Source organism: Carcharhinus amblyrhynchos, chromosome 30 (genome assembly GCF_965287045.1).
Source record: "Carcharhinus amblyrhynchos chromosome 30, sCarAmb.v2.hapA, whole genome shotgun sequence".
Lineage (NCBI taxonomy): Eukaryota > Metazoa > Chordata > Chondrichthyes > Carcharhiniformes > Carcharhinidae > Carcharhinus > Carcharhinus amblyrhynchos.
In genome coordinates this window covers 17,381,637-17,408,115 of record NC_137353.1, presented here as the reverse complement: position 1 = coordinate 17,408,115, position 26,479 = coordinate 17,381,637, and the positions used below count along the sequence as shown (strand labels likewise).

Genomic DNA, 26,479 nt, shown 5'->3' with positions numbered 1-26,479 from the left:
CTCTCTCCCCACCCCCCCCCCCCCGCCCAACAACAACACCCCCCCGCCCCAAACTGTGCAACTAACCTGTCTCCCCGCCAAGGACTGTGTAACTAATCCCTCTCTTCCAAGGACAGCGTAACCCTTCTCTCCCAAGGACCACGTGACCCCTCTGCCCATGCGCCGCCCCCCCCCCCCCCCCCACCCCAACCCAAGGCTGCGCGACTCCACCTCTTCTCTACCTGTCCCCTCTTCCCTCCCTGTGCTGCATTAACCATTCCCCACCTCCCCCGACTATGTAACCCCCCTCTCCCCAGGACTCTGCAATCGTCCATTTCCCCAGCCACACTGCGCAGTCTTTGTCATGTTGCCCCCCACGCTGATATTGTGCAGTCATTCCCCCAAGTGCCAGACTATGCAGCGAAGCAGTAGCAGGCTACTGAATGATCGGAACTGAGCCAGCTTTTGTCCCTGCTTAAAATCTGTACAGTGAAGAATGGAGGCTATTTGGCCCTTCGAGCCTGCACTGGCAACAATCCCACCCTGAGCTCTCCATTAACCCTACTTATTTACTCTGCTAATCCCCCGACACTAAAGGACAATTTGGCATGGCCAATCAACCTAACCCGTACAGCACCCAGAGGAAACCTATGCAGACATGGGGAGAATATGCAAACTCCACACACATACTGAACCCAGGTCCCTGGTGCTATGAGGCAGCAGTGCTTTGTCCATTGTTTCTGCCTGGGAGCTGAAATCAAGGCTGTTGGCTCTCCCCTCCTTCAAGTCAATTCTCCGTCCTACTGTCAGTTTATGTGGGATCAGTTAACTCTGCTCGAAATAGAGATGGAACCTTTAACCCAGTGGTTTGTCAGCCTCAGCTACTGAGTCTTCAGGGAGCACGAGACCTGTGATTTTACCACCAACACTTGTCTCTAGCATCAGCACACATAGGAGTCCCTTATATGCTGAACATAGGTGATGGTCTTCAGATTATCATGAGGCAGAAATATTATCAGTGGCACGTATTCTCAGAGAAATCAATCCTGCAGCTCTGTTTTACATAACTCTAAGAAGGAATCATGCCTGGATATACCCAGAATGATGCATGTTAAGAGTGAAATATTCTGCTGTGGGTATTCTGGTTAGTTAATGCAATGATGATGCATTGAGTGGTTCCCCACAGACTGGTGTGGTACTGAGCCTCACAGTACAGACAGACTGTGTATCAGAGGAAATCTGTATCGTTGTTCAATAACCTTCTGTCATACTGCTAGCAACAGCAGAATTCAGCAAGAATGAATTATGGTTGCCAAAAAGAAACAAATGGCCTTTCATTTATTGGTTGAGTGACGGTATAAGGTCAGAGAGCCGAGGTGTCAGTTCTTTCTAAAATTATTGAGGAAGTGTTCCAAGTTACCAAATTTTCCCAGGTTCTGTTGCACAAAAGCACGTCCATTCTATAGAGTACAAAAGATTCTTAGGGCTGCATTCTCCGTCCTTCCCACCGTGACATGCAGCACTGGATGAGATTGGACTTTCTGCAGGTCCTAAGATCCATTCCCAAAAACTCCAGCCAGAGTATAGATCCACTGACGTTGCTGACGCACAACATGGAATGAAGGAGAGCATGGCAATCACAAATGGGAAACGTGGACACGCCGAGGTTAACTAGCAACTATAAGCCGAATTCTGGCTATAAAGAATGGAGGGATCCAAGGAATTTTGTTACTTGTGCATTATTCCTCTGTGACGTTCCTCCTCTGTACAGCCCACCCCATTACTCCCTTTTCCATGCTGTTCTTTTTATCCCTATTCCTCTTGCTGCCCCTCTGTTTTATTCAGTGTCATTGAGCCTTCACATCTCTGAAGTGCCACCTTATAAGCTTTTTCCCATAAACCCACTAATGGCACAGGAGTAGGCCATTCATTCCATTGAGTACAGGCCACTCCCCATTGAGCGACGTACTGTAGCATTTGGAAGGGGCAGAAATATCTTTAATTTTCAGTGGTATGTTTGTTTCTTTACATGTAGCAGAGCCAAGTCTGTATTATCCTTGGCCTCGCTCCATGATTTTTTTTAAAGAAAATCCTGAAATGAAAGGAAGGAACAGACTGTATGATAGAAGAAAGGCACAATGGTTAAATGAAGAACTGACTTTGGCAACTGGCATCAAAGGTTAGGCATGTTGGAAATTATAAATGCAGTAACAGCCCAACAGACAGAATAAGGTGCTTAAAAAAAATAGCATTGACTTCGGAAAGTGCTGTGCAATTAGTTAGCCACTACCCACATGTAGCTATTTAGTCATCTTTATGTGGCCAGAGTCAAGGCAGACCAGGTCCTGGGCTGTTTAGCCCTGGCCATTCATTACAAAACTAGGAGGATAAGAAGGCCTCAGTATATAAGATGTATTTTGGACAAAGTAAAGATAGATAGCTGTTGTTATTTGGAGAAAATGCAGACAACTTAGGATGTCTGTTTGAAAGTAGTGAATTTTGAAGATATTCTTGACATCTTGGGTTTGCATGCACAGGAAAGCTGTAGAGTGGAGCAAAGTATTGAAGACTGTTAAAGATGGAGACAACACCACAGTAGATGGTCTGTTAGATGGTTGGGAACAAAAGAATCCAGGGGCCACCCAGGTAACCTGCACAGTGCAGCTCTTTGTTTTACTTATCTCAGAGAACATAGATTTATAGTAGGATAGAGAAACCTCTGGAAATATCAACACAGGCTAAAGATGCATTCAAAAAAAATGTAGGCAACATGTTGGGGTTCCTTTCCAAATAGATAAAATTGAAAAGCAGATAAATTATATTAAACTTATCCAGGATCTTAGTTAAACCAGAGTTAGAATATTGTGAACAGTTCACATCTTTTTGCTAAAGAAAGAACATAACGGCACTGGAGAAGATGCTAAAAAGATTTATTAGTGATATCAGAAGTTGGAGGCTGTAAGCAGGAAAGATGGGTTCTGTTGAAAAAGAGAAAACCAGATAAGTTGCCTTCAAGAATGTGGAAGGGTTAGATTGATGTGAACAAAATGTTTCCATTTGCAGGGGAGACCAGAACAAGGGGCTATCGCTATCAGATGGTCATTAATTATCGTCATAGCATTGGTGATACTCTGAAGCCAGATCAAGCTGAACTGGACTCGCCTGTTATCCCTTCCATTTTTCCTTGATCTCCCCTTCTTTTCCAGGCACTTTGGTGCACTTCCAATCCATCTTTACACTGTGCCAACCAGTAAAACCTTCAACAAATTGAATCTACCTAACTTACATAGTTTCTTGTGTATTGCCTATTATGTTGTAGTTTACCACAGCAGTGATATTAGAAACTGGAGACTGTGTAATTCCTGTGTGCATCCTTCTCATTGTTTTAATGTCTTTTAGCCATAACCATTAAAAATAGAATAGAATAGAATCACACTGGAGTACTGAATTTCAGTAGGGAATTCAGGTGAAATGTCTTTACCCAGAAAGTAGTTGGAATGTTGATCTCTGAATCCCAGAAGATTGCAGCACAGAAAGAGAACATTTGGCACATCCTGTCCATGCTGGCTGTCCAAAGAAGCAACTCACCGAATGCCATTTCCCTGTCTTTACCTCATAATCCTGCTATGTTTCCTTTTCACCTTCCTTGCACAAAGAGATGCTTACATTACATAGTATTGCATAATATAAAAACAGAAGCAGGCTAATCACTCCAGAAGTCCATATGGTGTTTATGCTCCACAAAAGCCTCCTGCCTTTTTTTTATTGAATCTATCAATATACCCTTTTCAGTTTCGGTGAAGGAACGGTGATGTATTTCCAAGTCAGGATGGTGAGCAGCGTGGAGGGGATTTTCCAGTGGCAATGTTCCCATATGTCTGAAGAACAAAGGCAGCAAACAAATGGGAACATCGCCATCCTGATTTGGGGCTATATCATTGTTCCTTCATTATCACTAGGTTAAACTGTTGAAACTCCTTCCCTAACAGCACTGAGTCTACCTACGTATGGACTGCAGAGGTTTGAAAAGGTAACTCACCATCACCTCCTCAAGGGAATTAAGGATGGGAAATAAATTTTGGCCTAGCCAACAATGCCCTTATCTCATGAACTAATTTTTTTGAAGGTCTAAATCCCTTGAATGCCGCGATTGAACCTGCCTCCACACACTCCTAGGCAGCACAGATCACAAGGAATAATTTGGGTGACTAACAGATGCATTTATAGGGAAGCTAGATAAACACGTAGGAGATTGCAATAGAAGAATATGTTGATGGGGTTAATCACCAGATGGACCTTTGGACTGATTCACCTATTTCTATATACTATGTAGTATAAACATCTCTTTGTGTATGGGTACAAGCATTTCTTGGACTTTGGAGCACTTCTGTTTAACTCCTTTAATCAAAGCAGATTTTCTTTGGTTTACAGCTGCTGATGGGCCAGGTATTCAGTGCTGATTAGGAGTCTGCTTGTCTGGATGGACCTTTTGGGTACTATTTCAGTGATATGCTTGTGCCTCTGCTGGAATAAATGGAAATTAATCATGAATAACATTGTGTGTCATCTAACGGCATGTAATTTCTCCCACAGTTCCACGAGTAAATGGACACACAAAACCAGATCGACATCGCATTGCAGGCAGTTATGAAAGTGCCTCCACAGTGATGAGCAGCGAGCTGGACTCGAGCAGCTTCATCGATTCAGATGATGATAACACTAGCAGGTAGGAGGAGCAAAGGTAATCCATTGTTTATCAGAGTGACAGGTGATGTAACCTGCAGAGGGGAGGCCAAGTGAACAGGTGGCCAGGCCACCTGTCTACCCTCCCTTCCGATTAGGGTCAATGTGCAAGATGATTCAGTTCTGGGATACTAAGCTCCATGAAATGCTTTACCCATTTAAATTTGTCATTGGAAGCTGGGCTCTACAGCATCTGCGCTGTACAGAAATCTAATTGACAGGGGGTACTCAATCCAGTGCAGCCAGCAAGTTACCCCAATAACCTCCAAGCTTTTCCAATTCCCTGTTTGGATCTCCTCAATTAAGTTTCTGCCTCTTACAAAGCGCCAATGCATTGTCCTATGACATCTTCAGTGATGGCGTATTCCTCCTTGTCCTTGCTACAGCCTTTACTCAAACATCATCCTTACAAAGCCCTCCTCCATTGTTGCTTGTTGGAACCCCCTTGACTATTCTGCTCTTACCTAACTGGTTGTAGCCAGAGCCTCTCCTAATAATGACTTTGTTTCACATGCTCTGCACCATTACCCCCAGGAACCCCCACTGATCTTTTCTTGGACCTCTGCTCTTCTATCTCCTGCCAGATATATAAGAACATAAGAACATAAGAAATAGGAGCAGGAGTAGGCCATCCAGCCCTTCGAGCCTGCCCCGCCATTCAATAAGATCATCGCTGATCTGTCGCTGCTCAGTTCCACTTTCCCGCCCTCTCCCCATAACCTTTAATCCCCTCTCCTATCAAAAACCCATCAACCCGCGTCTTAAAAATATTTAGTGAGGCAGCCTCCACCACTTCAATATGGTTGGTTTCTGCTTGTATGCTGACAACACTCAGCTCTTCGTCTTTACAAACCTCTCCTGATGTCTTCACTGACAGTGTTTTTCCAGATTTTTTAAAAATAAATTTACAGAATGTGGGCATCCCTGGCCTGGGTGAACATTTATTGCCCATCACTAATTGCTCTTGAGAGGGCATTTAAGAGTCAACCACATTGCTGTGGTCTGGAGCCACATGTAAGGCAGGCCAGGTGAGGATGGGAGATTTCATTCCCTAAAGAACATTAGTGAACGAGGTGATTTTTTTTTACACTAACTGCCAGTGTTTTCATTATCACATTGGACTTTTAATTACAGATTTTATTTATTGAATTCAAATTCCACCATCTACCACAGTGGGATTCAAACCCAGGTCCCTAGACTATTTCTCTGGATTGCTAATTCAGTAAAAATACTACTATGCCACTGTCTCCTCTTCTCTAACATCCAGTTCTGGATCAGTTGCAACTTGTTTGGTTAAATACTGGGAAGATCAAAGCTGTTGTTTTTTGCTCCTGATGTAAACTCTGTAACCCTGCCTCCAACTTGAGTGTTTCAGGCTGTTGGCAACTGCAGCGTCCTGCTTGACCCTGAGCTTCTGTCACCACATCTTCCCCATCATAAGAACTTATTGCATCTCTGTAATGTCATCCACCTCCATTCCCATCCCAGTCTCTCTGCTGTCAGAACCCTTATCTGTAAATTTGTCATCTCCAGACTCAATTCTCCCACCCACCATTTAATTTATTTAAAATTCTTGTTGTCAGTATCCCATCCTGCACCAAATCCCACTCATTCATAACCTCTGGGCTTATTTAGCTGTACTGGCTTCCTGGCCCACAAAATCTCCAATTTAAAACGTCCATCTTTGGATTAAATCTTTTCTTTGTCTCATCCTATTCTACTTTTGTAATCTCCTCCCCATTTACTCTGTCCTGTATAGCTCTTCCCCTTTCCCTCACCCTATCATTAGTGTCTGTGCTTTCATCATCTTGCTAGCCCCACCTTAAACCCTTCCACCTAACTCACCTCTTTTAGATTGTCTTTAAACCCAACTGTCTGACCATGCTTCAATTTTCTTTTCTTAGTATACTTTGATGTAGTGCCTTGGGCATTTTGCTATGGTAAAGGATGTATATAATTGTATCATTGGTGTTTAAAACCATCTTGCTATTAACAGAGAAAATCTAAATTGTAGGCAGAGAAATCTTTGACTGGTTACTTTGGGACAATGAAAGTTGACCCAAGCTAATGGCTGGACTAATCAATATTCCACTTTCAACCATTAAAACTTGACTTGGGTGTCTTTTGTGGTATAGTATACTGAGCCCCTTTATACTTACTCGGATACTGGGTCACTTCCTGTCAGCTACTCCCTGGTTACGTTGAGTTAATTCTTTTATCTCTCCATTCTTTTGTTTTATTCAATTTTCTCCCCTTCTGAAGGTGTTTACTCAAACTGGGGCTTGGATTTTAAAGGATGACAGTGGCTCCACCACTGACTGAAAAGTCAGGGACACCCTATCTTGGCCTGTTGTGGGAGACTGACTTGACTTTACAGGTAACAGGCAATTAAATCACCTGTTGTCTGTGCTCCTGTCCCTCCCCTTTCAAGGAATGAGGTCCTACCCCCACCTGCCATTCATTTGTGTGTGAATGCAGACACTGAGGATCAGCATAATCAGGTCCAGGGCCAGAACAGCAAGCCTGATCCTGCCCATAGGAGGATTCCAGTGAATCAGGATGGACAACTTGGCTGATTTATTTTTCTCTTTACATGCTCTGGGACACTGAGAAAATTGGTAACTCCGGCTTTGACCAGCTGACTGCAAAGGGCTGGAATTGAAACTGGATCCATGCTGGTTTCAATGCTCACAGAACTTTACAGTGCGGTTAAGAGATTGTTCTGTCCATCACCCCAAAGTGCCTCAGAACAACTATCCACTTTATCAGATTCCATTACCCTTTCATTTCATTTCACAGTAACTTCATTTCAGTGTTAATGTAAGCCTTACCTGTGACACTAATAATAAACTTTTTATACCGCCCTTCAATTCTATGCTGGCTCTCTGAATGAGATATCCATTCACCATGCCCTTTTAAATTAAGCTTTTTAAGTAGAATTGCCTCTTTCACTGTTTTTGATCAAACATGATGTGGAGATGCCGGAGTTGGACTGGGGTAAACACAGTAAGAAGTCTCACAACATCAAGTTAAAGTCCAACAGGTTTATTTGATAACTCTCCACTCACCTGACAAAGGGGCAAACCCCGAAAGCTTGCGGGTTTACTATCAAATAAACATGTTGGACTTTAACCTGGTGTTGTGAGACTTCTTACTTTGATCAAACACCCATTGTTTCAACAACCCTTTGTGTAAAGACTTCCCCATCCTTGCCCTTCATTCTAGGGGTAATGATTGTATCCTGACTCACTGACCAGTAGAAACTGTCATTCTTGATTAATTTTACAAAAGCCTACTATAATCTTGATGACCTTTCCCAGTTTGTTCTCTACCTCCTCTGCTCTGATGAAAAGAGCCCCAATTTCACTTGCCTCACCTCATTTCTATGACCACTTTCTCTGTATCGTTTCAGTGAAAGTCCAGCTCCTTTTCCCTGGCTCAGATCCACGCCAAATAACTGGCAAATGACTGAGGCAAACACTATAAAGGAGGGGGGAGAGGTGTTCAGTAAGTCACACTGATTACTGGCAGTGGAACACAAACTTTGCTGTAATCCCTTTAAACCAAGCTGGCGGTTGTCCGAGGAAAGGGACAATGGTGAACAGTCTCCTCAGAGTTCACCTTCACTTCGTTATAGAAAACACGGTAATTTGGAGTGAGGCCCTTTGGATGGTGATTAATTGACCTATCTGTATATTGCTTCAGTTGCTCGAGTGAGACATAATAAACCTTGCTGCCTGGACTGACATAGATCCAAAAATTGAAGCCTCAAACTGAAAATGTTCATTAGCTGCCCCTCTGCTCACTAATCTTGCTTCTGGTGCTCCTGGCAGTAATCTGAGCTGATCCTACAAACCAAGTGGCAAGCTTGTTAAAGTAGAAGCTGAAAAATGTGAGTCATGCAAGTTGATGTGACGAGAAAAGAAGCTTTATTAAAACATCCTCTCACCACACACTGCAGTATCTGAGCAGAGTCTGGAAGGGAGTCACTCCTCCCCTAGTGCCACCCTCTGTTGCTATAATTCTCACCTCACCTTGAGAATCTGAACCCTATCACAGGGTGTGAACTACTAATCTGCAGTGACATGCCAGGCCAGTGCTGAGGAATGCTGCATTGTCTTTCCATGAGACATTAAGCTGAGGTAGATGCTGAAACACTTGTGTTACCATTGGATGAAGAGCAGGGACTAATACCTCAACTAACACCACCAGAAGCTGATAAACCGGGCATTTGTCACCTTCCTGTTTGTGGAAACTTGCTATAACTCCACTTGAAAAGTAATTTGTTAACTGTGAAGCAAATTGCGTATCCTGAGGATGATGAGGCTATATGGAAATTAAAGTTTTTCAAACACAATTTTACAGTCACCCAAGAGAATTCTGTTAAACTTATTCAGGTTGACAGTATGGTTTTACAATATGAAGTGGTTGTTAGAATGGGGTATGAGGGGGTGTGTATAATCTGTCCACTTCACTGCAGTTGTGCATTTTATTCTATATGTTAACTTTATAAAATCAGATAAACTAATCACAATTTAAGGAGGACATTCAGTCTGCGATGTTTGTGTTGTCACCTAGGAGCAACTCACCTAGTGCCACTCCTCTGCCTATTCCCCATAAGCCTGAAAATCAGCTTCTTATTTTAGCTACCCTCATCTGAAGGTGCTGACTGTCACTGGGGTTTGGCTCCTCTCCTCTCCTGAACACACAGCTTCTTTGTTAGGATTTGGTTGCAGGAGAACAGTTGCCCAGCTGCAGCACCTTCATCTAGTGATGGCTGAGATGGTGAATGTTAGGAGATTATTTAATTGCAGTGCAATTACAGTCAAAGCCAATCCTATCTCTCGTTGTCCACACTAGTGCACTCTGCAGCAAAAGTCACTGGATAGCAGTCACGTGCAGAAGCCCTGGCTCGTTTCTCCTCTCTAGCTGCAGCACTGAGACCAATTGCTGCTGCAGTCAGCACAGAGCTAGGTAGATACTGTAAATTTCTGATGTTGTTCACAAAGACTTTCCCAACTGAGCCACTGGAAAGGAGATTGTACTATTCAATGCTATAAGGAGGAAACGTGAATGCTGGGCAGGTAAGACTGCTCTGGCTACCTGTTCAATCCAATCACTCATTCACCTCTCTAGGCTGATTCTCATGATTTTGAAAGTGATATCTGTTATTTTTCAGAATCGCAAAATTGTTACAATGCAAAGAAAGCTATTTGACCTATCATGTCTGCTCTGGCTCTCTGAATGAGCAATTTCCTTAGTGCCATTCTCCTGCCTTCTCCCTATAGCTTTGCATGTTTTTCCTTTTCAGGTGAGTATCTAATTTCTTTTAAAATGCTTTGATTGAACCTGTCTCCTCCATGTTCCTAGGCAGTGCATTCCTGACCTTAACCACTCACTGCATGAATGTGTTTTTTCTCATATTGCTTTTGCTTCTTTTGCCAATTTTACCCCCTTGTTCTTGTTTCTTTTGGGATTGAGAAAGGTTTCTCCATACTTACTCTGTCCAGACTTCCCATGATCATGAATGATTCTATCCAATCTCCTCTCAGCTTTCTTTTCCCAAAGGAAAACAGTCATAACTTCTCCAATCTAGTTTCAAAATTAAAATTCCTTGTCTCTGGAACCATTCTCGTGAATCCTTTCTGCAATCTCTCCAATGACTTCACATCTTTCCAAAAATGTAACATTCAGAACTGAATGCAATCCTCCAGCCAATGTTAAACTAGGGTCTTATAAAAGTTCAACATAATCTCCTTGCTCTCCTACTCAGCACTCCTATTAATAAAACCTAGGATACTGTATACATTATTTATTGCTCTCTCAACCTGTCCTGCTACTTTTGTTGACTTATGCACGTAAAGAACTGGGTCCTTCTGCTTCTGCACTCTTTTTAGAATTGTACCCTGGACTTTATATTGTCTGCATGTTCTTCCTGCCAAATTGAATCATTTCACATTTCTCCACATTGAACTTCATCTGGCACCTGTCCGTCCATTCCCCCAATATATCTCCTTGAAGTTCTATACTGTTCTCACAGTTCACTGTGCTTCCAAGTTTTGCATCTTCTGCAAATTTTGAAATTGTGCCCTATACACCAAGGCCTAGGTCATAAATATAAACCAGGAAAAGCAATGTCACTCAGCCAATTCTGTATCCCTATTGCTGTCCCTTTTATTCTGTGAGTGATTACCTTGCTCATAAGTCCACATTGAATGGCACTGTATCAAATGCTTTTTGGAAATCCATGTGCATCTCAGCTGCATTGTCTTCTTCAACACTCTCTCCAAAAATCTGTAATAAGTTAGTTCAACACCAGTTTCCCTTGAGAATCCCTGTAGGCTTTCCTTAATTAGTTCACGTTTGTCACACAATTATTAGTTCTGTCCCAGCTCATTTCTGGAAATTTCCTTGCCACCAAATTTAAGCTGACTGGCCTGTATTTATCTTTACAGCCTTTTTTGAACAGGGGTACAATGTTTGCAATTCTCCATTCTTCTGGCACAACCCCGGAGTTTGCTCTACCTTTTCCTTTCTAAAGAAGACTGAAAAATGATGACCAGTGCCTCTGCAATTTCCACACTCATTGCCTTCCTTATTATCCTTTGACGCGTCTGCTCCGTTTCTGATTCCTTACCAACTTTAAATACTGGTAGCCAATCCAATAGCACCTCCATGTTAATTTTAAACCCTGGCCTGGCTAACATATACCCTTGGTTTAAAAAAAAAGATGCAAAATACTAGTTTAATATATCAGCTACATGCCTGAATCCTCCTTTTAGTCCCTAATAGGCCCTTCTCATTTTACTACCCTTCATTATCTAAATGCCTATTGAAGACTTTGAGATTTCCTTTTAAGTTGGCTGTCAGTCTCTTTTCGTACTTCCTCTTTGCCTCTCTTACTTGTTTTTTGCGTCTCCCCCTGAATCTTCTGTATTCAGCCTGATTCTCAGTTGTAATTTACCTGACATCTGTCATGAGCACAGTTTTTCTTCTATATATTAATTTCTATCTATTTTTTCATCCATGGAGCTCTGCTTTGTTTGTTCTACCTTTCCCTTTCAAAGGCATATGCTTTGTTTATGTCCAAGCTATCTCCTCTTTGAAGGTGGCTCATTGTTTTACCTGCCAACTGTTGACTCCAATTCATTTGGTCCAGGTCCGATTTTTACCTCTGAGTTTTACTATTGGCTTTCTTCCAGTTAATCATTCTTACTCTAGATTTTCCTTTTCCATTGTTGGCCGAAACCTCATGATACAGTGATCACTGGATCAATGAACAATTGATCCACTTGACTCACCAGATTCCAAAGAACTAGGTCTAGAAGTGCCATCTTTCTCATTAGTCTGGAAACATTCTGCTGTAAAAATGTTCCTGAACACACATTAGGAAAGCTTGGCTTTCTCTGCTGTCTACGCTGTTCCTGGCCCAGTCCATATTTGGATAATTACAGTTTCCCATTATATTCTATAATTTTTGCATCTCTGTAACATCCTTGCAAATTTGTTCTTCTAGATCTTTCCCACTAGTTGGTGGCCTATAGATTTCATCGGGCAATGTAATTACACCTTTTTGTTCCTTACCTCTAGCCAAATAAATTTGGTCCTTGATCTCTCTGGGACACCTCTTCCTCCAGCACTGCATTGCTCTCCTTAATCAGTACCATCACCCCTCCTCTTTACTTTCTTTCCTGCCCTCCTTCGAGTCAGATTTCGGTACCTGCAGTATCATGTTTCCACCTAGTCTTCTGCACCTGTTACTCACCAATCTTATTTACCACATCCTGCATTTAAATACATGCATATGAACGCTGATTTATACTTTATTACTTTTTCCTTGTTCTTACTCACCTATTACCTTACTATCTTTGTTATAGTGCAATCTCTCCCCAGTATTTTGTGCACCTTGGTATTTCTTTTTGACATTATCTTCTGGTTCCCATATCTTTGTCAAGTTGGTTTAAATCCTCCTTAATTTTATTTTTGCTTAATTGACTTTAGCTCTGCAGCTGATTTGGACTAAGTAAAACTTTGATTACTCAAACCTAGATCTCTATACAGCAGAAATAGAAAAAAAAATTGTTTGAGTTTAACACTGAGCTTTTCAAAAGCAGTCAGTGAAAGAATTGTTTTATGTTGAAAGTGTACAATTGAGGCTGAGCTTGGAGCGTGTGTCTTACTGGTTTTGTTCTATAACTTCGAATGATACAAGATGGAAGGAGGCTGTTTAGCCCATCTTGACTATGCCAGATCCCTGAACTATCCAATTCTTCCCACCCTCCTGCCTTTTCCCCATTGTCCTGCAAATGTGTTTCCCTTTAGATATTTGTGGAATATCTTTTGATAGTTACAATTCAATCTTCTTCCATCACCCTTTAAGATAGTGCATTCCAGGCCATAACAACTCATAAAAATTATCCCCTTTCCCACTCTTCTTTTGCCAATTATCCTGGTCCACTTGTTATCGTCCTCCCCCACCAGTTTCTCCTTATTTACTTTATCCAAACCTTTTGTTTGAATGTATCTATCAAACTTTTCCATCATCTTTGCTATGTTGAACCATGTAGAATCATTGAATGGCTAAAGTCCCGAAGGAGGCACTTCAGCCCGTCACATCTGTACCAAGTCTCTGCGACTCCCACTCCTCTGCTCTTTCCCCGAGTCCTGAAAGTATTTATTTTCTGGTTATATACAATTCCCCATTGAAAGCCATGAGTCTGCTCCCACCAGACTGTCAGACAACGTATTCCAAATCCTAAAACTCATTGCCTAATGAAGGCCTTTCCTCATGCCACCATTGATTCTTTTACCAATCACCTTCAATCAGTGTCCTCTGGATATCAACCCTCCCCCCAATGGGAGTGTTTTCTTTCTATCTACTCTATCCAGATCTTTCATGATTTTGAGCACCTCTGAGCTGCTTTTTCTCCAGTGAAAACAACTCCAGTTTCTCCCAGCTATCTACATAGCTGAAGCCCCTTATCCCTGGAACCATTCTTTTCTGCACCGTCTCTTAAGCTTTCATATCCTTCTTGAACATAGTGCCCAGAACTGGAAGCAGTACTCTTGTTGAGGCTAAACCAGTATTTTATAAAGATTCATGATCATTTTCCTGCTTTTGGTCTAAAGAGAATAATCTCAGCTTCTCTGGTCTGTCCACATTACTGTTAACCTCCATCACTGGAACCATTTTAGTAATTCCTCTCTGCACCCTCTTCAAGGCCTTGGCATCCTTCCTAAAGTGTAATACCTAAAATTGGTCACGTTACTTTGGCTGAGGCCTAATCGGTGACTTATAATCTGTGTCTTGCTGTTCCTATCTCACTGTTTCCTGGCTGAAACACGGTTAATACCAGAACTAAAAACAGCAAATACTGAGTAAGTCAGTCAGCCCCAATAGAGAGAGAAGCAGTTAATGTTACAAGTTGGTGACTTATTTCACAAAATGGTAATTGACTTCTTGATGAGGTATCGCACAGACCTGTTTTGTGGCCCCAGCTTTAGTGATTATTATTTTATACAACTGTAATTCTAGAACTGCTGGTGAACCAAGAAAAGAGACAGTTGGACACCTTGAATGAGAAGCACTCTGAACCAGCATATAATGTTGGAGTTAGGTGGAACTGAAACCACTGATGCTGACCTGGACCTGAAATGTGGTCCTATGCAGAGTGGAGCATATGATACTGATAGCATTCTGGAAATGGGTCGCAGCCCTTACAAGAGTAGGGAATGTAATAATCAGTGTTCTGGGTCTGATACTCCATCATGTGCAGATTACTGACTGGACTTTCTATGGTTCCTCAGGTTAAGTAGCTCGGTGGAGCAGAGCGCTTCCTCTCGACTCATGAGAAGACACAAACGTAGGAGGCGGAGGCATCGAATGAGACAGATGGATCGGGTAAGATTTGAAACAATACTCGTCACAAAAGAGGGAGAATAGGAATCAGGAGGCTGCTGACAGCCCTAAATGGACAAACATGTACTGGCAGGGTGACAAATTCGATCATTTACTTCCTGTTTTTTATTGCTCCTTACCATTCACAAGGTGCTAACAAGGTCATAAAGAAGACAAATTTGTCCAAGGATCGGAATAAAAATTACCATTGAATCGCTGTAGTGCAGAAAGAGGCCACTTGGCCCATCAAGTCTGCACTGACTCTGAAAGAGCATCCCGTTTAGGCCCTCCCCTCTGACCTATTCCTGTAACAGCACACATTTGGCATAGCCAGTCCACCTAACCTACACATCTTTGGGCTGTGGTAGAAAACTGGAGCGCCTGGAGGAAACCCATGCAGACACAGGTATAACACACAAATTCTGCACAGTCACCCAAGGCTGGAATAGAATCCAGGCACTGTGAGGCAGCTAACCAATGTGGCTGTTTCTTGTAAGTAGAATTTTCCTGCTGAGCTGGATATCCAGGGGCTTAGAGAGCAGAATGCAACATAGACTGAGCATGAGGCTCAATTTTTAAGTCCTCAATCTTTAAGTATAGGAAAAAGACCACTATCAACAACAACTTAGATATATATAACATCCTTAAAATAGTGAACCATCCCGAGATGCTTCACAGAAACTTTGCCAAAACAAAAATTGACACCAAGCCACAGGATATCAAAAAATTGTAAAATCAGTAGGTTTTCAGAAGCATTTTTGATAATAAGGGATGAAAAAGCAGAGAGAATTAAGAACATAAGAAATAGGAGCAGGAGTAGGCCATCTAGCCCTTTGAGCCTGCCCCGCCATTCAATAAGATCATGGCTGATCTGTTGTGGCTCAGTTCCACATTCCCGCCCTCTCCCCATAACCCTTAATCCCCTCGCTTATCAAAAACCCATCAACCCGCGTCTTAAAAATATTTAGCGAGGCAGCCTCCACCACCTCAACGGGCAGAGAATTCCAGAGATTCACCACCCTTTTAAGGAGGAAGTCTCTGAGCTGAGAGCTTAGCTGGATAGCTGAGGGAGTGGGGGTGATGGACAGTGTTTCATATAAATGTCAAGTTAATTTACTATTTTGTCCCCAAAGGAACTTAAGAACATAAGAAATAGGAGCAGGAGTAGGCCAACTAGCCCTTCGAGCCTGCCCCGCCATTCAACAAGATCATGGCTGATCTGTCGTGGCTCAGTTCCACACTCCCGCCCTCTCCCCATAACCCTTAATCCCCTCTCTCATCAAAAACCCATCAACCCGCGTCTTAAAAATATTTAGCGAGGCAGCCTCCACCACTTCAACGGGCAGAGAATTCCAGAGATTCACCACCCTTTGAGTGAAGAAGTTCCTCCTCAACTCTGTTCTAAACCGCCCCCCCTTTATCTTGAGGCTATGCCCCCTAGTCCTACTATCCTTTCTGAGCGGGAAGAGTCTCTCCACCTCTATCCTATCCATCCCATTCATCATCTTATACGTCTCAATGAGATCTCCCCTTATTCTTCTAAACTCTAACGAGTACAAGCCTAATCTATTCCGCCTCTCCTCATAGCTCAACCCCCTCAACTCCGGCATCAGCCTAGTAAACCTCCTCTGCACTCCCTCCAAGGCTAAAATATCCTTGTGTAAGTACGGCGCCCAAAACTGCACACAGTACTCCAGCTGCGGCCTCACCAATGCCCTATACAGCCGCAGCAAGACCTCCCTACTTTTATATTCAATCCCCCTCGCGATGAAGGCCAGCATCCCATTCGCCTTCCTGACCACCTGCTGCACCTGCAAGCTGGGTTTTTGCGACTCATGCACAAGGACCCCGAGGTCCCTCTGCACCGTCGCCTGCTGCAGTTTTTTTCCACGTAAGTAATAATCCTTCCTACCATTATTCCTACCAAAGTGGACCACCTCGCACTTACTGATATGCAAGAGGTCAGAAATATCCCCTTTGTAAGAGAACAACCCCACTTCCTCGCCGTACCCTCAAACCCCATCTCCTCACTGTACCCTCAAACCCACCTCCTCACTGTCTCCCCCAACTCACCTATTTCTTTCCTCCCTGATAACCCTGGCCAATGTTTATCCTTCAGGTGACGTTATAAGAGAGATACTCTGTTCATTTATCGCATTACTCCCTGTGGGAGTTGTCATGCACAAATTGGCTGTTTTGCTTCATATTACTGTCATACCACTTTAAAAATACTTTGCTTTGAAGCACTTTGGGACATCCTGACGTAGAATCCACCATATAAAAGTGATATGGACATGAGAGGGACTATTCAAATTGTGCTGATTTCCTCTTACCACCTGTCTGTAAACAGAAGGTGTTTTGAATTAGATTTTAAAAGAACAGGTAGTGGTGTGTTTGTGTTTTTGTGATCCGATTATACCCACAGCACACTTGGGTTTACTCGGAGGTTTGGCATTTCTCATTCTGTACTCTCACACAGTTAATGGGGTATCGAGAGAGAGTTTTACAGTAAAGACCACAGAAAAATTAATATTAGTTCACATGAGTTCCAGAGGTCAAAGTCAGAGTCCAGAAGGTTTCTCCTTTGTGGGGTTCCATTCCAATGTGTTTCTAATTGGTTAATGATACAAAAATCCTTGAAATAAACTATGCTGCTACACGAGGGGTATTTCTGTGTTTAGACAACATGGCAAGCAACGATCAGAGATTTTTAAAATCAAACAGGTTTTGAGGAGTTGAGACAGCTTATCCTGCCTGGCTGCTAGAGTTCTGCCCAGGTGGTATTAAAAAGCAATCTGCCTGTGAAACCAGAGATGTAACATTAAACTCCAAAAGACTGGAAGTTTGGGTCACATGACCTTACTTCACCATAATGACTTCAAAGGGGATGTTTATCCAGTATCAAGAATTGGCTTTGGTTTCAGAACTAATAATATCTTCGGCATTAATTATGGGAAGAGATGCCATCTAAGTTGAGGGTATGGTGTTTGGGAAACCATTATCTCAGCAGACCCACTGACTCCACGAGAAAGGTTAGCTTATCAAATACAAATAATTTCCCTGTAGGTCCCTTGAAAATTGGTCTGAAGAGTACATAACATAAGAGTACATATGAAATAGGAGCAGGGGTAGGCCATCTAGCCCTTTGAGCCTGCCCCGCCACTCAATAAGATGGTGACTGATCTGAAGTGGCTCAGTTCCACTTTCCCACTTTCTCCCCATAACCCTTAATCCCCTTGCCTACCAAAAACCTATCTACCCACGTCGTAAATATATTTAACAAGGTAGCCTCCACCACTTCAACGGGCAGAGAATTCCAGAGATTCACCACCCTTTGAGTGAAGAAGTTCCTCCTCAACTCTGTTCTAAACTGCCCCCCCCCTTATCTTGAGGCTGTGCCCTCTAGTCCTGCTGTCCTTTCTGAGCGGGAAGAACTTCTCCACCTCTACCCTACCCTATCCATCCCTTTCATCATCTTACACTTCTCAATAAGATCCCCCCTCATCCTTTTAAACTCTAACGAGTACAAGCCCAGTCTATTCAGCCTCTCCTCATAGCTCAACCCCCTCAACTCCGGTATCAGCCTAGTGAACCTCGTCTGCACTCCCTCCAAGGCCAAAACATCCTTGCGCAAGTGCGGCGACCAAAACTGCACACAGTACTCCAGCTGCGGCCTCACCAGTGCCCTGTACAGTTGCAGCAAGACCTCCCTACTTTTATATTCAATCCCCCTCGCTATGAAGGCCAGCATCCCATTTGCCTTCCTGACCATCTGCTGCACCTGTAGGTTGGGTTTTTGCGACTCATACACAAGGACCCCCAGGTCCCTCTGCACTATAGCATGCTGCAGCTTTTCGCCCTGTAAGTAGTATTCCTTCCTACTATTATTCCTACCAAAGTGGATAACCTCACACTTGCCAATATTGCATTCCATCTGCCAGGTCCTCGCCCACTCGGTCAGCCTATCTAGATCCCTCTGCAGACTTTCTACACCCTCCACACAATTTCGTGTTCCACTTATCTTTGTGTCATCAGCAAATTTCGACACCTGACACTTGGCTCCCTCCTCCAGATCATCTATATAAATGGTAAATAGCTGAGGCCCCAGCACCAATCCCTGGGGCACTCCACTAGTCACCAACCGCCAATCAGAATAGCACCCATTGACACCCACTCTCTGCCTCCTATTTGACAGCCAATCCCCTATCCACGCTAACACCTTACCCCCAACTCCATGCCCCCTAACCTTCTGTAACAACCTTTTGTGTGACACCTTATCAAACGCCTTCTGAAAATCAAGAAATACCACATCCGCCGGTTCCCCTCTATCCACCGCACTAGACACATCCTCATGGAATTCCAATAAATTCGTCAGACACGACTTCCCCTTAACGAATCCGTGCTACGTCTGCTCGATCAAACAATTCTTCTCAAGATGCCTCGCTATTCCCTCTTTGATGACGGATTCAAGCATTTTTCCTACAACAGACATTAAACTAACCGGCCTATAATTCCCTGCCTTTTGCCTGCTACCCTTCTTAAACAGCGGCGTAACACTAGCCGTTTTCCAATCTTCCGGCACTTCCCCGGAATCCAGCGAGGTTTGGAAAATAATCACTAAGGCATCCACTATCACCTCCGCCATTTCCTTCAGAACCCTTGGATGCATTCCATCCAGTCCTGGGGACTTGTCCACCATCAGTCCCTCCAGCCTGTTGAGCACTACCTCTCTAGTAACAATGATCTCATTCAGGCCCTCTACTCCTACCATCTTTCCATCGTTAACACCCGGCAAACTATTCACGTCCTCCTCCGTGAAGACCGAAGCAAAAAAGTTATTCAAGGCCTCAGCCAATTCCTCATCCCCCACCACTAAATCCCCCCTCTCGTCCTCTAAGGGTCCAACATTCACCCTAGCCAGCCTCCTTTTTATATATTTATTAAAACTCTTACTATCCTTTTATATTTAGCGCTAGCCTAGATTATAAGAACATAAGAAATAGGAGCAGGAGTAGGCCATCTAGCCCTTCGAGCCTGCCCCGCCATTCAATAAGATCATGGCTGATCTGTCGTGGCTCAGTTCCACATTCTCGCCCTCTCCCCATAACCCTTAATCCCCTCGCTTATCAAAAACCCATCAACCCGCGTCTTAAAAATATTTAGCGAGGCAGCCTCCACCACTTCAACAGGCAGAGAATTCCAGAGATTCACCACCCTTTGAGTGAAGAAGATCCTCCTCAACTCCGTTCTAAACCGCCCCCCCTTTATCTTGAGGCTGTGCCCCCTAGTCCTACTATCCTTTCTGAGCGGGAAGAGTCTCTCCACCTCTATCCTATCCATCCTATTCATCATCTTATATATCTCAATGAGATCTCGCCTCGTTCTTCTAAACTCTAACGAGTACAAACCTAGTTTATTCAGCCTCTCCTCATAGCTCAACCCCCTCAACTCCGGCATCAGCCTAGTAAACCTCCTCTGCACTCCCTCCAAGGCCAAAATATCCTTGCGTAAGTGCGGCGACCAAAACTACACACAGTACTCCAGCTGCGGCCTCACCAATGCCCTATACAGCCGCAGCAAGACCTCCCTACTTTTATATTCAATCCCCCTGGCTATGAAGGCCAGCATCCCATTCGCCTTCCTGACCACCTGCTGCACCTGCAAGCTGGGTTTTTGCGACTCATGCACAAGGACCCCGAGGTCCCTCTGCACTGTCGCCTGCTGCAGTTTTTCGCCACGTAAGTAATAGTCCTTCCTACCATTATTCCTATCAAAGTGGACCACCTCGCACTTGCCAACATTAAATTCCATTTACCAGTTCCTGGCCCATTCACCCAGCCTATCTAGATCCTTCTGCAGACTCTCCACACCCTCCGCGCAATTTGCCATTCCACCAATCTTGGTGGCATCAGCAAATTTCGACACCATACACTCGGTTCCCTCCTCCAGATCATCTATATAAATGATAAATAGCTGAGGCCCCAGCACCGACCCCTGCGGCACTCCACTAGTCACCAACTGCCAATCTGAATAACACCCATTAACCCCCACTCACTGCCTCCTATTTGACAACCAATCCTCTATCCACGCTAACACCCTACCCCCAACTCCATGCCCCCTTACCTTCTGCAATAACCTCTTGTGAGGCACCTTGTCAAACGCCTTCTGGAAATCAAGAAAGACCACATCCACTGGCTCTCCTCTATCCACCGCCCTAGACACATCCTCATAGAACTCCAATAAATTTGTCAGACACGACTTCCCCTTAACGAAACTGTGTTGCATCTGCTCTATCAAGCAATTCCCCTCAAGATGCCTTGCTATTTCCTCCTTGATGACGGATTCTAACATTTTACCTACAACAGACGTTAAACTAACAGGCCTATAATTCCCTGCCTTTTGCCTGCCACCCTTCTTAAACAACGGCGTAACATTAGCCGGCACTTCCCCAGAATCCAGCGACGTTTGGAAAATAACCGCCAAGGCATTCACTATCACCTCCGCCATTTCTTTCAGAACCCTCGGATGCATTCCATCTGGTCCTGGGGACTTGTCCATAATCAGTCCCTCCAGTCTGTCGAGCACCGCCTCTCTAGTAACAATAATGTCATTGAGACCCTCCAGTCCTATCACCTTTCCGTCGCTAACACCCGGCAAATTATTCACGTCCTCCTCCGTGAAGACCGAAACAAAAAAGTTATTCAAGACCTCAAACATTTCCCCATCCCCTACCACTAAGTCCCCCCTTCTCATCCTCTAAGGGTCCAACGTTCACCCTAGCCAGCCTCTTCCTTTTTATATATTTGTAAAAACTCTTGCTATCCTTTTTTATATTAAGCGCTAGCCCAGCTTCATAGTTTCTCCTACCCTTCTTTATCAACTTCTTTGTCAATCTTTGTTGACATTTAAACCTCTCCCAATCCTCTTCTCGCCCACGACTGTTAGCTACTCTAAATGCCTCCGCTTTTAATTTAACACTTTCCTTCACCTCCTTCGTTATCCACGGCTTATTACCTCTCCTCCTACGGTCCTTTTTAACTATCGGAATAAATTTCTGCTGAGCACCAAGAAAGATCTCCTTAAAGGTCCTCCACTGTCCCTCAGCAGACCTACCTTCCAATGCGCTCCCCCAGTCAACATTCGCCAATTCTTCTCTCATCCTACCGTACTCCCCTCTGTTCAAACAAAGGACGCGTGTCCGGGAACCCACTTTCTCCTCCTCCGTCTGCACCAGAAATTCCGCCATACAATGATCACTCTCCCCAAGAGGATCCTTCACCACAAGGTCCCTAATTCTACCCGCCTCATTACATAACACCAGATCCAAGATAGCTCGCTCCCTCATCGGCTCCAACACACATTGTTCAAGGAAACTATCCCGGCAGCATTCCAAGAACGACTCCTCAAGCCCACCACGTCCAACATGGGTCGACCAATCAATATGTAGATTGAAATCCCCCATAATTATCGCCGTTTCATTCCTGCATGCCGCACTTATTTGCGTGTTAACAGCCCGCCCCACCTCCAGATCATTATTCGGGGGCCTATAGATGACACCCACCAGCGTCTTCCTCCCTTTGCTGTTCCTAATCTCCACCCACAACGATTCCACTTTCTGCTCTTTGGTTCCTATATCATCCCTTGCTACCACCCTGATGCTATCCTTAATCAGCAGAGCTACGCCCCCCCCCTCTTTTTCCTCCCGCCTATCCTTCCTAAACACTTGATACCCCTGGACATTCAGCTCCCAGTCCCTGTCACCCTGCAGCCACGTCTCTGTAATGGCCACCAGATCATATCCATTTGTGTTGATCTGCTCCACCAGCTCATCCACTTTATTCCGAATGCTTCGTGCATTCAGATAAAGTGCCTTCATCCCAGCCTTCACCTGGACCCTATTTGCCAGAACGCCACCAACCATACTCACGCCCCCTACTCCCTTTATTATTGGGACATCCTCGGCCTCTTCCCTTACCTGTACCCTCTTCTTAACTTTAGACCTCGTAATGTCACCTACCCTACCCCCCCCCCCTCCCCCTCCCCCCCCCCCCCCCCCCCCCCCCCCCGCCCAATTAATTTAAAGCCCTGTCTACAGTCCTATTTACACGATTCGCCAGGACTCTGGTCCCAGCACGGTTCAGACCAACCCCATCCCACCCGAACAGGTCCCACCTACCCCAATACTGATGCCAATGCCCCATAAATTCAAATCCATTCCTCCCACACCAATCCCTGAGCTACCCATTCGCTTCCTTAATCTTATCAACCTTACGCCTGTCTGCACTCGGTTCAGGCAGTAGCCCAGAGATAACCACCTTGTCGGTTCTACTTTTTAATTCCATTCCCAGCTTTTCATACTCCCTCCCCAGATCCTCAGTTCGCGTTTTGCCTACGTTGTTGGCAACCACATGCACCACAACGACCGGATTCTCACCCTCCCATTCCAGGTTCCTCTGCAGCCCAGATGCGACATCCCGGACCTGAGCACCAGGCAGACAGCACACCCTTCTGTGCACTTTGTCATTGTGACAAAGGACAGTGTCAATACCCTTAACCCCACTATCCCCAATTACTACTACGTTCCTTTTCACCTTCTCTTTGCCTATGTCCTGCGTCTGCATCACTGTACTGTGTGCAGTTTGCTCACCAACCTTACCTCCCTCGTTCTCATCCAGACTGGAAGCAAGAACCTCAAACCTGTTATGCAGATTGAGAGGCTGAGGCCTCTGCTCCCCACCCTCCTGCCTCCGCTCCCCACCCTCCTGCCTCCGCTCCCCACCCCCCTCTTATTCCTGACCCTTAGAGTTAGCCAGTCTAGGGGGGGGGTGGATGTCACTTGCACCCCATTGACAATGGCACCCTCCCTCCCCCTGATGAGCCTCAGTGTCTGTAGCTTAGAGGCCAGCTCATCTACCTTGAGCTGGAGCTCCTCCAGCAACCTGCACTTACTGCAGACATGGTCACTGGGAAGGACCCTGGGGTCCACCAGCTCCCACATCATACAGAAACAACACATCACATGCCCCTCCATTATTCACTGTAGTAATATTGAAAATTTCAACACGAATTTACCTGGCCCTTTTTCTCCCAAGCCTTTTTGCTCCTAAGCCCTAGTAGCTCCCACTGCTTCCCTCACTCTGCTGCCCGCTCCGACGCTGCCCGCTGTCCACACCAGGCCTCCTTTTAAACCTGGCGCTGTTTTAAAGCTTGGTCCCCCACAACTCCCTGCTATCCACTCCCTTAGAATTCTTAAAGCGGTAAATACAAAAAGCCCGCAAAAATGCTTTTAAATGATTTAAACAGTTCTACAAGGTAAGTTCTTACTACGAAAGTGCTTTAAACTTATTTAAACAGGTTTTTAACAGGTAATTTCTTATCTGTCTCTCTGCTCCTTCACTCGTCTGCTCCAGCAAACAATTCATAGTCTATCCTTCCTTTCTTTATCAACTTCTTTGTCATTCTTTGTTGATATTTAAACCTCTCCCAATCCTCTTCTCGCCCACTACTTTTAGCCACTCTAAACGCATCAGCTTTTAATTTAATACTCTCCTTTATCTCCTTCGTTATCCACAGCTGACTATCTCATCCATCATGCTGAACAGTTCTAGCATGATGGATGTCTGTTGGTACCTTGGCATAACAAGGTGTGACATTTCAAAAACTGAAAAAATAATTATTTTCTCCTTGAAACACCTGGGAATGGCTCCAAGAGGGGCAACTGTGATCTGTGATTTTTTCAGTAGAAAAATACCAGTTTTAAAAATAAGTAGCAGTGAGGATAAAAGTTTTAAATATATAATGGTTGGTTTATTTCTGTGGCCCATTAGAAATATCTCAAGTAAACAAAGGAATCAATGTTTTATTTGTGTCATTTCTGTTAAACAACCAAACAAACATTTTGTTTCATACAGTCTTCGTCATTGAGCAGCATCACAGATTCCACTATGTCCCTCAATATTATCACTGTGACACTCAACATGGGTGAGTGACTCCTGCTTTTTAACTATACCTATGCAAAGGCAAAATTTCAGTGTGTTTATGGTAGTGTGATGATGTCTGTAAGCTGATGATGATGAGAGCAGGGAATGCGTATGTAAATAACAGTTTGGGAATAATAATTATTAATGACAGAATGAGGTTTATTGCTTATTGAGAACAACAACATTCTGATGTTTACTGGGGGCGAGTCATAGAAGTTTATAGCATGGAAACTGGCCCTTTGGCCCAGTTTGTCCATGCCGCTCAGTTTTTAACCATTAAGCTCGTACCAGTTGCCCATACCTGTCTCTACTAATCCTAACCATACAATTGTCTAAATGCTTCTTAAAAGGCAGAGTTGTACCCGCCTCTACTACTACCTCTGGCAGCTCATTCCAGACACCCACCACCCTGTGTGTGAAAAATTGACCCCCTGGATCCTTTTATATCTCTCCTCTCTCAACTTAATCCTACGCCTTCTAGTTTTAGGCTCCCCTACCTTTGGGAAAAGATGTTGACTATCCACCTTTTCTATGCCACTCATTTTTATAAACCTCTATATGATCACCCCAAAGCCTCCTACGCTTCAGGGAAAAATAGTCCCGGTCTATCCAGCCTCTCCTTATAACTCAAACCATCAAGGCCTGATAGCATCCTCGTAAATCATTCCTACGCTCTTTCTAGTTTAATAATACTGCAGACAGTATTCCAAGTGTGGCCTTACTAATGTCTTGTACAACTTCAATAAGACATCCCAACTCCTGTATTCAGTGTTCTGAACAATGAAACCAAGCATGCCAAATGCCTTCTTCGCTATCCAGTCCACCTGTGTCTCCATTTTCAAGGAGCTATGAACCTGTACCCCTAGATTTCTTTGTTCTACAACTCTCCCCAACACCCTATCATTAACTGGGTAAGTCCCGCCCTGGTTTGATCTACCAAAATGCATCACCTCACATTAATCTAAATGACTCCATCTGCCATTCATCAGTCCACTGACCCAATTGATCAAGATTCTGTTGCAATCCTAGATAACCTTCTGCACTGTTCACAATGCCACCAGTCTTGGTGTCATCTGCAAACTTATTAACCATGCCCCCTGTGTTCTCATCCAAATCATTAATATGAATAACAAAAAGCAGTGGACCCAGCACTGATTCCTGAGGCACACTGCTGGTCACAGGCCTCCAGTTTGAAAAATAACCCTCTACAACCATCTTCTAAAGAAATTTAATTCTGAGTATGTCGGGTATGTTTATTACACAGGGAAGTACAGCCAATGGGATAAGCTAAAGAGGCAGGTTGGTTGCTGGAGCAGCTCACTCATTAGCATTGGGAAAAAGCCACTAATTTAATCTCCATCTTTGCTGGTAGTAGGGTGGCTACCTCAGCACAGAGCTCCAGCTCGGGTTCCATCACCTTGGCACTCTTGGGCTGCTTCTTGCAGTAATCCACCACAAAATGGTAACAATCTACTGCCTGCTGCAGGTTACACAGCTGTACCTTTGGATCAGAAGTGACCAGTTTACTATATAGCCAACCAATGTGAAACTTGCAAACCAAGTTGGATCTTGTTTATTGGGGACAGAGTTGGGTCTTGTGTAGTGGGGTGTAGGAGCTTTTTGAGAGACCAAGCACAAAGGACTTGCAGAAAGTAATTCTGGTTAAAGCCGTACTTTATCACCTAGGCCTGGTCCATGCGCATAGGGGAACAATTTGGGGCAATCCAAACTATTCTAAATTGCATTGTTATCAGTATTACAATTATACACTTTTCAAAAATCATTTGCCCACCTCTCTTGATCATCCTAGCTGGACATGAACCAATCATTTTAGTATGAATCATTTACCTTAGCCGATAACATTCTACTCTCTGGCAGC

At 44.1% G+C, this 26,479-nt stretch overlaps 1 protein-coding gene across 2 annotated transcripts in view; it reads left to right on the top strand.

Annotated features, from left to right (window-relative positions):
* LOC145360206 (segment polarity protein dishevelled homolog DVL-1-like) overlaps positions 1-26,479 on the top strand; it is a 139,465-nt gene that overhangs the window by 96,739 nt on the left and 16,247 nt on the right. For both annotated transcript variants that reach the window (XM_080215248.1, XM_080215249.1), the window contains 3 exons: positions 4,573-4,705; positions 14,530-14,623; positions 24,532-24,601. In XM_080215248.1, coding sequence (XP_080071374.1) covers positions 4,573-4,705; positions 14,530-14,623; positions 24,532-24,601 — 297 coding nt within the window. The remainder of the gene's footprint in view (positions 1-4,572; positions 4,706-14,529; positions 14,624-24,531; positions 24,602-26,479) is intronic.